The following is a 14,272-nucleotide window of genomic DNA, read 5'->3' as shown; positions in this document are numbered from 1 at the left end:
ATCAACCCTTTGTGCTCTAAGCTGTGAGATAACATCCCTGGCCTGGAAGAACCTGGAAAATTGTGAAACCTGCAGTCTGGTAGGAGCATCTCCCTTGGGCCCCCTGGCCGGAGGGGAGATGGGGACAGCTCGTGAGCCCTGCACCCTTATGTCTGCCCAGATTAGTTTATAGAAGGAGCTGGGATTACTTTAATCCCAGCAAGCAGCCCCCTTGTCCGCTTGCACAATGTTCCTTTTGAAGCAAGGGCATCTCTCATTGTGTGGCTCCAGATAAGCCTCACCCTTTGCTATAGCAGCCCACTCTCCCCCCAAGCCCACGGCGGCTGCCCCACCTGCCTGATGGGGCCACCATGCATCTCTGCAAGCATTGCAGGATTTGGTTGCAAGCATTCACATGATTAAGCACCCTCCTCAGTGCCAGGTTCCTCTCCCTGCCCTTCGCCTCCTTTTCCTTCACCTTTCAGATGGGGACTGCAAAGGAGCCACCAACAGGAACAAGGCAAAGCCACCCAGGAGTGGTGGCCAGTGTTTGGGGGACCCCAGCTCCTTGCTGAGCACTTGTCCACCTCCAAAGCTGACCTTTGCTTTCAGTAAAGCTTGCACAAACTTGTAATCGTTAACTAGTTCCCCCATAATGGGCTTGTTATTTCTGCAGGACAGGGTTCGAAAATGCGAGACATCTACAGTAGTAAAGATTTTATTGTGCTGGCAGCAGACTGTAAAACTTGATTACATGACACCAGGGATTGCCTAAACCTGGTTCCCACTGATGCAACTGCCTGAGGTTGGGGGGATGTGAGCAAGGGAGGTGGCTTCAAGTCACGTCCAGTGGTGGTTTAGCACAAAGGGCAGGAGCCAGGAGCAACCCACTTCCACCTAGAGGCTCTCACCCTTCAGCCAAGTGAGCCCAGAGTGGAGCTAAGGAGCTGGGGCTGAGCAGGGGTCATCCAGCCAGATGGATATTTATCCCATCTCTACTTTACCATGTGGAAATCACGGGGAAGTCCAGCCTAGGAGGAGTGCGCTGAGATTTTGCTGTAGAAAAAGATTTTCCATCGAGAAATGGGCTCCTCTGTTGCCCCCCTCTCCCAATTGGCTGCTGACATGGGATTTTCTCACCCTAAGATAAAACTTTCCACAGTTTATATCTATTTCATATCTGTTTATATCACTGCTAGCATTTTTCATATTCCAAAGGCCCTTTTATGGTATTTAAAAAAAAAAAAAAAAAAAAGCTTTCCAATAAATAATCAAAGTTATCATATTTTAGAAGGAAAAAAAATCCTAGTAGGAAATTTCTGCAGAAAAGTTGATTTTTGATATCTTTTTTCCTTCCAATAAATCTTCTGGCTTAATTTTGCACCCACAACATAGCAAGCCAAGAGGGGTTTCTGAGCACTCAGGTATCAGCAGCCCTTCCCCTGTTTGAGCATGTTGTAGAAATGGGCTGAGCTTTTTGAAGCTGCCGTCAGGATTTGGTTGGCTGAGTGTAATAAGAGCAACAGACTAATAATTTGGCCCTCCCAGCATAAAATATACTTTTTTTTTTTCTTTTTTTTTTTCTAACATCAACAGGGTAATCCCTGCCCCAGGGAAGCCCAACAGGGAAGATACCTACAAGGCAGAAGATTGTGGATAAAGGAGCCTCCTTACAAACTTCCACCATCAATAAAATAAATACAAGTTAGGATGAGCTCAGGTAGCATTCAAAAGTGCAAGAAGGAAAACCCTAAATGACAAATCTCAGTGTGTGATTAACCTGAGGAACCCCTTGCTCCAGAGCCTTTCCCAGGCAGCCATTGGGCTGAGGTGTCTTCAGAAATGGGCCCGTGTTGTGAACACTGACTGCTAAGGGGATTCATAGGGTAACTTTGCAAATTTCCCCTTAGTGTGGTGCTGGGTGGGGGCTCAGTGCTCTGGAAGCAAGGTGATAAAATGTCAGGTTTTATCCTATGGAGCCACTAATTCTTCATCTTTTCCTAGTAGAGAGAAGGTCTGAGTACTCCTATCTCCCTGAAACCCGAGACCCTCTTCAGGGATAGAGCACTAGGTCATTCAAGTACATCAAATATCTTTTTTTGAGGGGAAGGGAGACAGAGATAGTGTTACACATTATGCAGAGATGCTATTAACTGTAGTTGAGCATCACAACTTGGATTTATTAGCATGAGGATGAAAGACCCACATGGCAGGGGATGTAACCGATAACCTTGTCTCGCATCCATTTGAGCAAATGTGTCCCCTTTATGTGTGCTCGCCAGAGATTTAGCACTTCTCACCAGCCTTTTTGCAGTCACAGTCATTTTAGCAAACATACGATACTTCACTCTCAAAGCCATGACAGGGGTCCACCTCCTACGTGCAGGTGGAAGTCATTGGGAGGAATTGCTTTGGCAACACAAGAAATTGAGGGTCTGGTTCAAATCTCATGCTATCTGCTGATTTGGGTGAAATTCCTTCTGATTTATACTGTGTACAGAGGATCAGGAGTATTCTAAATTAAGCAGGCAACAGAGTTCAGGCAGCTGGTGTCTGAGCTGGGACACACTGAAACTGTGAAGGATCACACATCTCAGCTGTGTCAGGCTCTCTACTAAATCAGTGTGCACTACCTGAGTACTGTACCAGTCAGATCTGCTGTGTTGTTTTCTTCATATTCACCACACCATCACCAGAAATGCAGAGGAAAAGAGTGGTCCCTTCCCACAACCCACCTCTGAAATTTGGGAATCACATCCTTCAGGACTGGAGACGTGACAAACCAGTGGCTTCACTCCACTGGAGCCCTTCTTTGAACTACTATTAGGAAACAACCCTGCACTGGTTAACATGCAAGTCATTTTTCCAAGCTCTTCCTCTCAGAGATGAGTTCTGACCATGTAATGTATTTTTGTAACTTAATTTCTGAAGGAAAAGTGAAGTGAGAGAGAATTTATGAGGTCATGGGCATAAGAATTTGTCTCCTGAGAAGGACCAGACAGAGTGGAGATGACCAGCTATCTCCCGGTTTCTGTTAACCACCTCCAATTTCCCCTACAGGATATTGAATTTCAAAAGCCCACCACAGCAAGTGCACTCAGAAAATATATCAGTATCACAGGCCCAGCTCAGATGAGCCAGCTTTGACTTGCATAAACATGAGAAAAAGGGGGCACACTGCAGTGCTCACACTAAATATGATGGCTGCCCTCAACTGTGGAGCATAACATTTCAAGCGGTCTGATTTGGGCCCGCCACGTAAAACAAATATCCGCCATCTCCTGTGGAAAGCAGGCGTTGTTCCTCCCCCGGCCCAAGCAGAGGACGCGTGTCTCTCGCCGTGAGCCTCAGATAGCCTTCGTGCAATAATGTGTTTTCCTTCCTCCGGCACCTGACCACAGCGTGGTCACACCGACAACTCAGTCCCATTGCTGCATACTTTCCAAGGGGATATTAATCAAACATATTAACCTGTTTGCCTTTAATTTTACATTTCAGAAACAGCTGTTGGCCACCCCAATGCCAGCAGTGCCTATTGCCAGCATTAGTGTCATTAGTAATCATTGCAGCTGTAATAGCGCCATTATCTCCCGCTAAAAGGGTCGCTGATGGCTCAGGACAGAGCTTCAGGGAAACAAAAACAGGTCAGCTGAAATGAGACGGAAACCAAACCGCAAACTGTTGCTTCTGTCTTAACTTGCCTAAAGACCTGTTGATGCCATATTGAGGGAAATTAATGTGCACAAGCAGCAAACATTTTGGCTGGAGCGTCACTGAGAAGGTGGGGCTTGTACTAGCCCCTTTGTCACTTGGGCTAATGTAAAGCATATAAATATGGGAAAGAATGGGGAAATTACCACCAAACGGTCTTCATCTCCAGGAGCAAACTTCTCTCCATCGCTTGCTGCCTCTTCTTTAGGTAAGTCCAATTGCCTCCCATCCAGCTTCTAGCTGGGTGTGCAGCTGTTTTCTTTAGTGGATATAGCAGCCAGTGACAAGTGCTGGCTTGCTAGTCCAGGAAAACGAGGTCTCGTCAGATATTTGAGCATCTTGTGTTGTTTTTGGGGCAGCATAAAGAACAGCCCCTTCTGACTTGGCAGAGTGGGTTTCTCCTCTGAAGGTGTCTGCTGATCTCTGCTCTCCTGGGCAGGTGCACCACAGGGCTTGGCAATATGAGTCTTCCAAAACAAATGCCCCTACTCCGGGCTGAGCTGTTTTTTTTCCAGAGCTCTTCTGTCAGAGATCGGTGCTTGCACTGCAGCCTCAGAGCCTGTGTACACAGGCACTGGCTAGAAAAAGCCCATGTATTTTAACCCTACACATTTAAATGCCCACAAAGACTGTGTTATAAAAGGCCACTTGGGTGTTGGGGTCTAGTTTGGCTGTTTTGGAGGAAACAGCAGAGAGGCCAGGAATGGTGAGAGCAGGTGGATGGAGATGGACTTCTGGTTGTAATCAGCATTTACTCTGACCTTCTGAGCCTGATGCATAAAGCTCTCCTTCCCTCTTTAGGAGGTCCAAAGGAGCTAAAGGGCGTAAGATTGTTGATGACAACTTATTTCTCCCTTGTAGCCCACCCTGTGTCTGCTGTGCTTCTTACCCCTAGGCCACATCCTCCTCACCATGGCTCTCTGGATCCGGTCTCTGCCTCTCCTGGCCCTTCTCGCTCTTTCTGGCCCTGGGATCAGCCACGCGGCTGCCAACCAGCACCTCTGTGGTTCCCATTTGGTTGAGGCTCTCTACCTGGTGTGTGGAGAGCGGGGTTTCTTTTACTCCCCCAAAACCCGACGGGACATTGAGCAGCCTCTAGGTAAGTCAGGTTGACCTGTGTCCATATGCTATGTGATGCAAAAGGCAGCCACCTATCTTTGACGGTGACACCAGGAATGTCCTTGATGGGGAATGCCAGGAATACCTTTGACATACCAGCAGTGTCGTATTGCCAATGAAAAGATCTTCGGGTTAAAAAGGCAGGTGGCAGGGCAGGCAGGGGAAGAGGATTTATGAGGCAGAAGGAATTGTCAGTCAAAGCTCAAACCTTTTTGCTTCTCTTTTGGAAGAGAGAGGCTGAGAACAGCAATGTCCCAACCCGTGCAGGGCGTTATGCTGGCCTGGGACTGACTGTGGAAAATAAAGGCAGAAGGAACCCAAGGAGACTCCTTCTGCACCAAGACAAGGGTACCTGTCTCCATCCTATTCCTGACCCACTCTTGTCAAGTGTTGTCATAAAAACCTTCTGCCTTCTGAAACTGCCCATTCCTATGCTTAACTGATTTTCTTCTTGAATGTTGCTTCCTAATATCTAACCTGAGTGTCTATTGCTGTCAATTATTTCTTGTCTTCTCCATAGCAGACACAGGGAAGAGTCTACTCATTTCTCCCTTATGGGTGCTTTTCAAACTTTTTAAAGACTATTTCCATGTCTAGTTTTAACCTGCTCTGAGCCAAAACCCTCAGACACCCCAGACTGCCTTCCCAGGGCATATGTTCTAGAACTCTGTCATGCAAATTGTTCTGCATTTGGTCCATAACCTTACTTAATGGTGATGTCTGAAGAAGTGCACAGGACCCCAGGTGAGGCCTGGTCAGCACCAAGCAGAGTGAGCAAGTGGGCAGAATGATATTGCATGTTTTCCACACCACTTTCCTACACAGGGGTTATCTTTTCCAAAGCAGCAGTGTGCTGTTGATCGATAGAGACCATTGTCCCCCTTGGCCACCAGTCAGATGGATCTTCAGTCCCTGAAGGACCACTGCCTGGTGGTCCACCACAGCCTACTCCTCATCCTGGGTGTGCAACGCAGCCTTCCTGCCTTCCTCTAGCATCTTCCCCATTTCTTGCTGAGCAGCATCCCATCTTTTCAGAAGGTTTCTATAGTTTCCAAGGTAATTTTGAGTACTAATCTTGCCCTTCAACAGGCTTGCAGCCCCCCACAGCTTTATATTGTTTCTTATTTCACGGTGGTAAATGGATTAGCCAGAGCAGGTTGTGATGGAGCCAGTGTCCATCTTTACCTTATTTTGTACAGCAGATTAAGAAGACAAAAAGCTGACATTCTGCAGCCCCCACAGAAATGCGGTAGGTTGGTTTCCTCGCTTTGCCTTTTGTTTCAGCAGAGCAGTTGTTCTGTAAATCGGTAACACAGGAAACACTTTTATCAGCTCAGAGCTACTCAGCTCCCTGCTACCTGCCCTGCCCCCAGACGAGCCCGGCTCATTCCTACCCAGGCAGGCGTTTCTGATCTGGCTCTGGAAGCTACCAGCCTCCAACGAGCTCTGCAAACTCCTAAACTTGTCTCAAACACTTTGTCTGAACTTTTTGCTTCAGGGAAACAGCCTGTCCTATGCTTCTCATGTTCACTTGTGATCCAGCCCAAGTGTCAGAGGAGCTGCAAGCAGAGAGCAAATGACACCTATCAGCAGCTAAACTGCAAAATTGGAAACAGATTGCAAAAGAGAGGCAGAGAACTGAAAAACATAACTCCTCTGCTCTCTGTCTGCTGCTAATCCCTTTCCTGAGCTGCCACCGAGGAATGGTGTGTGGAGCAGTGTGCCATGCTGGAAGTGCTGCCTCTCCCCAGCATTGTGGCTGCCGAGAGGTGCAGGTGTGGGGCTTCAGAGGTGGGAGCTGGGAGTGGGAACACTGCACAGGGAGCACAGCCTTTCTCATGGCTGGGAAGTACAGCTGCTTCTCCCAGGGCAGAGGAGATCACCGCCTGCTGCACCTACCTGCCACCACCAGCCCTGTCCCGTACCCAGCCAGCTTTTGTAAAGGCTGCTTTCAGAAGATGGAAATCAGAAGGCACAGAGCAACACAGCCTGGGTTTTTTCAGTTAAGTGCAATGGCAAGATGTGCAAGGTCTCAAGCAGGTGGGATGAGGCACTCCGGAGAGCTGCCCTTGAACATGATGTTGGTACTGAGCAGGGGCTGGGACCTATCATCCTACAGCTGTAGTGTGAGGAGACAGGTACTGAAGACCATCATGAGTGGGTCAGAAGTTTTGTTAGCCAATTCCCTAAATGTTGTATGGAGAATATCTTCACGCCCAACCTGTCTGAAAGTAGCTGAGGACTTCCCACCTCTTTTTCTATGACTTTTGCCTGAGCCACCACCTCTTTGTCACATGAGCTGGTTGTGTTTGCAGTCTGCTTGCAGCTGGCTTGAAGGATGAAGACAGATAAATCACAAAACATTGACTAGCTATTTCCTCTTCTACTTAATGCTGGACTAAATCTTTTCTAAGTTTTCCCTTTAGCAAGCTAGCATAATGATTTCTTGTTACTCTTGTGCCTCGTTCATTGTATCACGCTTTGGGGGCTTGGGGATTTTGTGTCTCGAGCTATACTTTCATGCTGCCCTAGAAACCACATCTTAGTCTCGCTTTCCAGGCACTTTCTTCTCGTTGTTAGGGGCTCTTTTCTTCCTAAAGGAAAAACCACTGTTTTATTTGCCATTTTCTGTATTTTCACTGGACCCCTGGACAGCTCTGCCCACAGGTTTTCAAGCTCGTCACTTGGAGTAGACCAACCATCAACTTATTTACTAGCTGCTCACCCCAGAGAGGGTGCAGGATTTTTCCTCCTCTCCACACACTTGCCTCAGTAAAGCCCCTGTACCCCTCGGTCTGTCACAGTGCCAATACCCACTCCGTTTGCTTCCTTTTGTGCATCATGGGGTTACTTTGGGAGAGGAAACTCAGAGCCTGAAGGTGCTCTGAGTGCATCAGCTTGGGGAAAATCTTGCAGCTGCCTCCCCACTTCCCAGCCAGCTCTCCATTTACAGGTCTGGTGTCTGAAAAAGGGGTCTCCATGGCACCCAACAGCCAGGGCTGATGTATGATGAATGATGCGTGGCTTATCTTTTTTCTCCCCTGGCAGTGAGCGGTCCCCTGCATGGCGAGGTGGGAGAGCTGCCGTTCCAGCACGAGGAATACCAGAAAGTCAAGCGAGGTATCGTTGAGCAATGCTGCGAAAACCCATGCTCCCTCTACCAACTGGAAAATTACTGCAACTAGATGAGAGGCTGGCAGAGACATGCACTTACACTATTGCACCTTCAAAGCAACTGAATAAACCTTGTGGATCTGTTGTGTCAGTCTGTGTGTCCATGGGCTGCATTATGTGTCCATAGTTGGTGTACCCATGGTTGGTGTGCCCATGGTTGGTGTGCCCATGGTTCCTGTGTCAATGGTTCATGGGTTCATGTGTCCATGACCTGGGGAGGGGCCCAACCATTTGCTTTCAGGGTTGGTGGTCTGTGCTCGGAAAAGGCAGTTTTAAAAAGTCCCAGAGCCACCCATCACTTAACACTTGGCTTCTGCCACCCAGATGAAGGGGCTGGGAGGGAGGCAAGGTGGTTACACAGCCAAGGGGGTTACGCAGAGCATCCCCTCCCTCGGTGCCTGGGCGGACAAAGAGGAAGGGGCAGAAAGCCTTGAATAAGACTTTTCTTTCTAGGGAAACATTACTGGGTAATATGCGTGGAAACATCACACTGGTCAGCTTCCTGCAGTTCATGGTACAAATATAGAGAGGCAGCCGGGAGACTGAACTTCCTCTGCTGTGTAACGGAAACAGTCCAGATTAAGTAAAGAATTAAGTCACCTATTAACTGTACCCAGAAAAATCATGGCCAAGTGCCACAACCAATGTAGAAAGTGTGTCTCGTTCTTCACGCTGTTTGTCAGAGGCCCAGGCAGAGTTTTTACCGTGGGACGTGCTTGTTATTCACAAGTATTTGACAAATCAGATGCAGAAAACAGATTTTAGCCAAGAAGAGTTTCCCTGAGCTGTCTGCCGCCAGCGCAGCATCCATCACTGTTGATGCTCGGGGCTGTGCTTTGAGTGTACCGGTCCTGGACCAGATGCTTGCCCTTCCTGACTGCCTTCTGCTCTCCCTTGCTGCCAACAATCGCTTCACACCACAATTTTCATTTCTCATTTAATAATATTTGCAGCAGCCCTGAAATTTGCCAGAACCAAAGCACCTCCAGGCAGTCAGAGCAGCAGCATTATTGAGATGCTAACACATGCTGATGGGCCAGTGCCTTTCTCTCCTGTTTTTGCACACACAATCCCAAATTTTTGCACATCCATCCCAGGGAGAAGTCACCTTGAGCCAGAGTCAGGAAAGAGGAGCTGAGGCTGGGTCCACTTGCATGGTGTGGGGGGAAAGCACATTCAAGAGAAGCAGATCCAAGATCTTCCTCACGAGGCATTGCTCCCCATCACAGCTGAAAACCCAAGGCTTGGTGGAGTCACCTGGACTTGTACTGCATCACCTAGGACCAAGATCTTGAACTCAGCAGCTAGGGTCTGTAGAAGACAGGTAAGCAGATAGGCTGTTCTATGATGAGGCTGAGAGTTGCTAGCACAAATACTTGGTGGACAAGACAAAAAGAGAGCCTTCCTTTCTACCAACACTTGCATTTCAGATGGTAGCTGTCTATGCAGGAGGCTCAGACCCCAGAGCCTGGGGCCTCCAACTGCCTGCAGACATAGTGCTTGGAAGCTCAGAAACCTACACCGACAGACAGAAAACCTGCCAAGAATCACCAAAACTTATCCATTTTAGTGAAATATTTGCCTCTACAAACTGCTGATAAATTGAGACACATCTAAAATAAGTAGTGGGGACCCTGACTGTAGTGTGACCTTATGCTCTGAAAACCTAAAAACAAACAAACAAACAAACAAACAAACAAACAAAAACAGGCGCAGGAAACTTGAAACACCCTTTTTGCCAAATGGTTCTGCTAAGCCAAAAATATCTTCCCGTAGAAAGAAATTGCAAAAGGACGACCTTCAGATGCTGCCGCGGGGGCCCCAGGAGCGATGCTCCATTGAGGACAGCTGGTCGGAGATGCCCGGCTCATTCCCTGCCCTCTGCCATTGTTTGGTTTGCTTGCTTGTTTGTTTGCTTTTTTCTGAATGCTCTCAATTAGGACTGGTTGGGAAACTGCAAATGCCACGTTTTTCACTGGAAAATGTTGATTCATCAACATCAGCACTTCCCGCAGGACTGGACCAGTTTTAGCAAGGCTTGATTAGACGGGAGGAAGGGTGGTTTGGGCACCAAGCCGGATTGTGGGAGGTGCAGGTGCCCGCTCTGCTGGCATCACCATGGGGATTTCATCCTCCGTGCCCGATTGCCCAAGACCATGCACTAAACCGCCAGGCTACCCTGGGGTGGACTCTTCTCCTTCCACTGAAAAATTGCAGGAGGCTTGAGCAAATGCAGAGTTGGAATTGTTTCGAAATATGAAGTTGGGGCAGGACTGGCTGAAAGATGCTGCCTGATGTTTTCTCAGAGGATTCGGATGTTGGGTGGGATTGAGGTTGGACACACTGGGTGCCCACCTGGTGATATGCCTGTGATGGCAGCCAGTGGCCATTCCCCACTGTTCCCCAACCTTTGTGCATCCTGGGAGGAGGAGACAGCAGGTCCCTCACTCCCTTTGCCCCCAAAGCAAGAGCTGTCCTGCTGTGATGTATGGTGGGAGGTGCAGGATAAAATACTGCACTGATCTAAAAAACAGAGAAGATCACAAATAAAAAATCTTTCTGAGCACAGCTTGCTTTCCAGAACTGAAAATAACATAATGGGCTTGGACGGAGCCAGTTTTTTGCTTTTTAAGAGTGGCAGCAAGGTGAAGGCCAAAGGAGAACAAAGGTGTTTTTTCCCCCTTTTTTGTTTCTGCCACACCAGGGAAGGAAGCCTGAAGGCAACCCTAGGTGACATTTTGCACCGGAGCACATGGCTTGAAAACGATGCTGCTGGCTGGCTTGGGCTGCCGAGAGCCTTTCACCCCCAAAACTGAGGATAGGCAGCAGTGTGGGGTGCCCCTCATTGCAGGATTTCTTTATAAAGCCCCTCTCTGCTAGGAAGGAGGCAATTCCCTGCTCACAGACGTGCTGGGGAGATGCCAGATCTGAATTCCTGAAGGAGAAGTGACTCAGGGACAGGGAATGCTGCTTCCATTGACCTCCCTCCCTGCTCCTCCCGCCGGGGCTTTGCATTGTGATCTTTGGGAAACGAACACATCCAAGCCCCATTTATTCTGACTCAGCAGTTGCTTTGAAGTGATTTTTATTTATTTTTTTATTTTGCGTTAGTGGTGGGGCATCATGCCCGGCTAAAATATCTTGGCTCCACGGCTCCTTGCAACAAACTTCCAGAGGTCTCATGCTAGTGGTGGAGGGCAATTTGAAGAGAATGCAAATAAAGGCTTCGCTTCATTCATGCTGGTTGAATAGAGAATTGAAAGCTGAGCCGCAGAGGGGATTGCAAGACAAATTCTTTGGGCTGCGGTGTTGTTAACACTGCCCAGAAAAGAAAGGCCTGGAGTTGCCCCCTTTTCCTGAACCCTTCCCGACGTGGGCTCTGGTTTCAAGGAAAGGGGAGCGATTCCCGTGGAAATGGGAACCGATCTGGGCTGAGCATGGGTACACGGTGGCCGGGGGCAGTGGCCGGGTGCATGGCAGCACCCTTCGGGTGGCGGGCTGGGCTGTGCTACTCTGGCTTATCTGGAGAGGAAGGCAAGGCTGCCACTTTCCCGGAGCTAATCTGGCTGTATTATTTCCTTTTCCAGGATTGAAGAACTCTCTCCATCACCCCGCAAACTCACAAATTCATTTAGTTTAAGAAATAGCTAGATTACACCTAGATTCCCTCTGATTTAGCTCGACCTCAACAAAGACACCCATTCTGGCCAAAGAAAAGCACCTCTTCCTTCTCCTTTCACCCCCCTCAGGAAGAAAGCTTTAGGTCAGCTATAAATTGATCTGGAAAGCTGCTGCCAGCTCATTGTCTCTGGGTGAATGATTCCTAAGGAAGGCAGCCAGTATTTTCCGAGCCCAATGCCAGGCTGGGTCCCACATCCCCCCCAAACCCCTTGGGCAGCATGGGCGGGAGCAGACCTGGGACAATAACGGGAAGCTAAGCAAGCCCATAGGAGTGCACAAGGAAATGATCTGGGCCTTAATCCTTTCCCTCCATCCCTAGCCAGCTTCAGCGAGGTGGACAGGGCTCCCCTGAGCTCCTTTCTTTGCCTGAAAAAACAGGCCAAAATATGACTTTATTTAACTTATTTTTATGCGTGGCAAATGCCAGGATTTCCAGGATGTGCCTGGTTGCTCTCACTAAAATTTCCCACAAAATATTTTCCCATTTTGGAAGAAAATGGGTAACGGAAACAAATTTGGCTTTTGATTTCCAGGTTGTTGTTGTTTGGCCTTTTAATGGTGGATTTTTTTTTGGGGGGAGGCTATTTTACAGAACTGCCAACTTCTGAAATGTAACTTTTTGTCGGAAAACAGCACGGCTTCCTCTTTTCTAATCAGAAAACGGAAAATCAAATATAAATGACACTACCCGCCCCATGTTGACGACAAACCATTCTGTGGAAGTTTCAATGGAAAAAATTCTACCCTTTTTACCCTTTTTCCCACTAATCAGAAAGCTCATCCGCTTTGGAGGCTGCAGATGTGCCTGCAGGCAGGATTTGAACACCCAACCTTCCAGCTTTTCCTACTTGGCATTTATTGTTGGGTGAGATTTTTTAAAATTATCTCCGATAAATGCTCTCTTGGCCCCTGGGCTTCTGCTGATTTCAGTGGTGAGCCAAATCACAGTGAAGCAGCTCAAGGGTAGACCGACTCTGAATAAAATCACCTGTGTTGTGAAAACTGCAGTCACATTACTTTTTTTGTCACTTTTTAAATGTCTGCAAACTAAGAGTGGCCATGCTTTTCCAAATGCTGACATTTTTCCTTGAAATAACAAATTTCAGTCCCAAAAAGAAAAATGAAAAACAAGCGGGAAGCACTTCTCCAGCATCTCCTCTGCTTCTGCGAGATCCCTGACCTCACCACAGGGACACTGAGAGACACCGAGTGCTGATGTCATGCCCGATTTTCCCTCGTGCTTTTAACTGCAACCCCCCGAAATCATTCTTGAGATGCTTCCCCTTAATCCTCACCCCGTGCAGAGATGCTCAGGGTTGTTGCTCTGGCTGTGCATCCCATTTAAGAATGGAGGACTGGGAGCGACTTTCAAGCCATTTACATTGGCCCTGGCTAACCTTGCATCACTGCACCTTCTTCATCTCCAAAAAGGCTATTTGCCTCCCAATTTCTCCCTTAAGCGGCTTTGGTCTCTGGAGCCTTTCCCGAGGAATTCATCTGTCCTCTTGGACTTCACAGTCCTCACGACCTGGAAAAGATCCTGAGGTTTCACATATCTGTCCAGAGCGCAGCAATTACCCGTGGCTTTGTCACCAAAATAGGGCACCACAAAAATGCTGGGAATCTGTCAAAGCAGGATCCCTGCCATGGTTTTCCCTCCTCCTGCAGTCCCCGAGGCTGCCAGGGGATGGAGCGCAGGGCAGCCCGCATCTGGAACACGCATCCCTGCCTGGGTCACGGCAAGCAGCCATGGGCACCAGGGACACACACAAAATATGGGGTGAAAGAATATATACAGACAATGCAAGGTGTTGGAGAAAATCCTGGTGGGGCTCAGTATGTGATGTTGGAGCAAGAAGTTGCATCAAGGCCATTGCCCCATGGGCTGCTCCTGGTGGGGATGCTGGCCCCGACGTGGCATGGCTGATGGCACAGTGGTCTACCAGCCCTTGCAGGCACCTTGAGCCCTGATGAGTTGGGTTGCTACTGCTCTTGCTCTGGTCTCTATGTAAAGGTGTTTTTTTTTTTTGTTTTTTTTTTTCTCCACTAGAGAGGAAGTTCAGGTTTATAAGCAAAATGCACCAGCTCTGGTCCAGTATAAACCCATATTTTGGTGAAACACCAAGAAAGGATGGCCCTGAAGCCAAGGTGCTCCCTGCAGCACATTTTCCAGTGTGCACTTCCCAGCACCCTAACTGCTGCCTCACTTGCCACCCTGCAGCGCAAGAAATCATATGCTCTAGGAAAATTTTTCCTGCCTGCTATTTCCTTGGATGCTGCACATATCTATGGAGTGTTTTGGGTTGGATAGGCATGTGATTCTCAGCCAGGTGTTCCCTTTTGGGCATACCTAGGCTTAGGTCCACAATAACAGCAGCCCCAAATAAAACCCTGGGTGTTTCCACCTCACCCTGGCACTGAAGGACTTCCAGAGCATAGATATATATCCTGAATATGAATATTATCATGTCAAACAAAGCTGGGCCATCTCCCCACACCATACTACTGCTCACAAGGTGCCCGAATCCTGGGACCTTGAAAGGATGAAGAAGGGAAGGTGACCACCAGCACACATCCTGCCACACAATGTGCTGTTTTGGTTCTCCAT

The 14,272-nt window shown here is 48.3% G+C and overlaps 1 protein-coding gene across 1 annotated transcript; it reads left to right on the top strand.

The window, feature by feature from the left end:
• The first annotated feature begins 3,629 nt into the window (after nucleotides 1-3,629).
• Nucleotides 3,630-8,136, top strand: INS (insulin). Its single transcript, XM_035326892.1, has 3 exons — nucleotides 3,630-3,898; nucleotides 4,586-4,789; nucleotides 7,858-8,136. The coding sequence occupies exons 1-3, from the start codon at nucleotides 3,814-3,816 to the stop codon at nucleotides 7,992-7,994; spliced, it is 426 nt and encodes a 141-aa protein (XP_035182783.1). The 5' UTR covers nucleotides 3,630-3,813; the 3' UTR covers nucleotides 7,995-8,136.
• The last annotated feature ends 6,136 nt before the right edge of the window (nucleotides 8,137-14,272 follow it).

The sequence above is a fragment of the Oxyura jamaicensis genome, chromosome 5, assembly GCF_011077185.1.
Source record: "Oxyura jamaicensis isolate SHBP4307 breed ruddy duck chromosome 5, BPBGC_Ojam_1.0, whole genome shotgun sequence".
Taxonomy (NCBI): Eukaryota; Metazoa; Chordata; class Aves; order Anseriformes; family Anatidae; genus Oxyura; species Oxyura jamaicensis.
The sequence above is the reverse complement of the archived record's forward strand: the minus strand, read 5'-3'. Positions and strand labels throughout refer to the sequence as shown.

Coding starts and splice junctions, on each gene's coding strand:
- INS (XM_035326892.1), top strand. CDS start 3,814: ATGGGAAAGAATGGGGAAATTACCACCAAACGGTCTTCATCTCCAGGA. Junction 3,899..4,585: donor GCTTGCTGCCTCTTCTTTAG/GTAAGTCCAATT, acceptor TCTTACCCCTAG/GCCACATCCTCCTCACCATG. Junction 4,790..7,857: donor GGACATTGAGCAGCCTCTAG/GTAAGTCAGGTT, acceptor CTCCCCTGGCAG/TGAGCGGTCCCCTGCATGGC.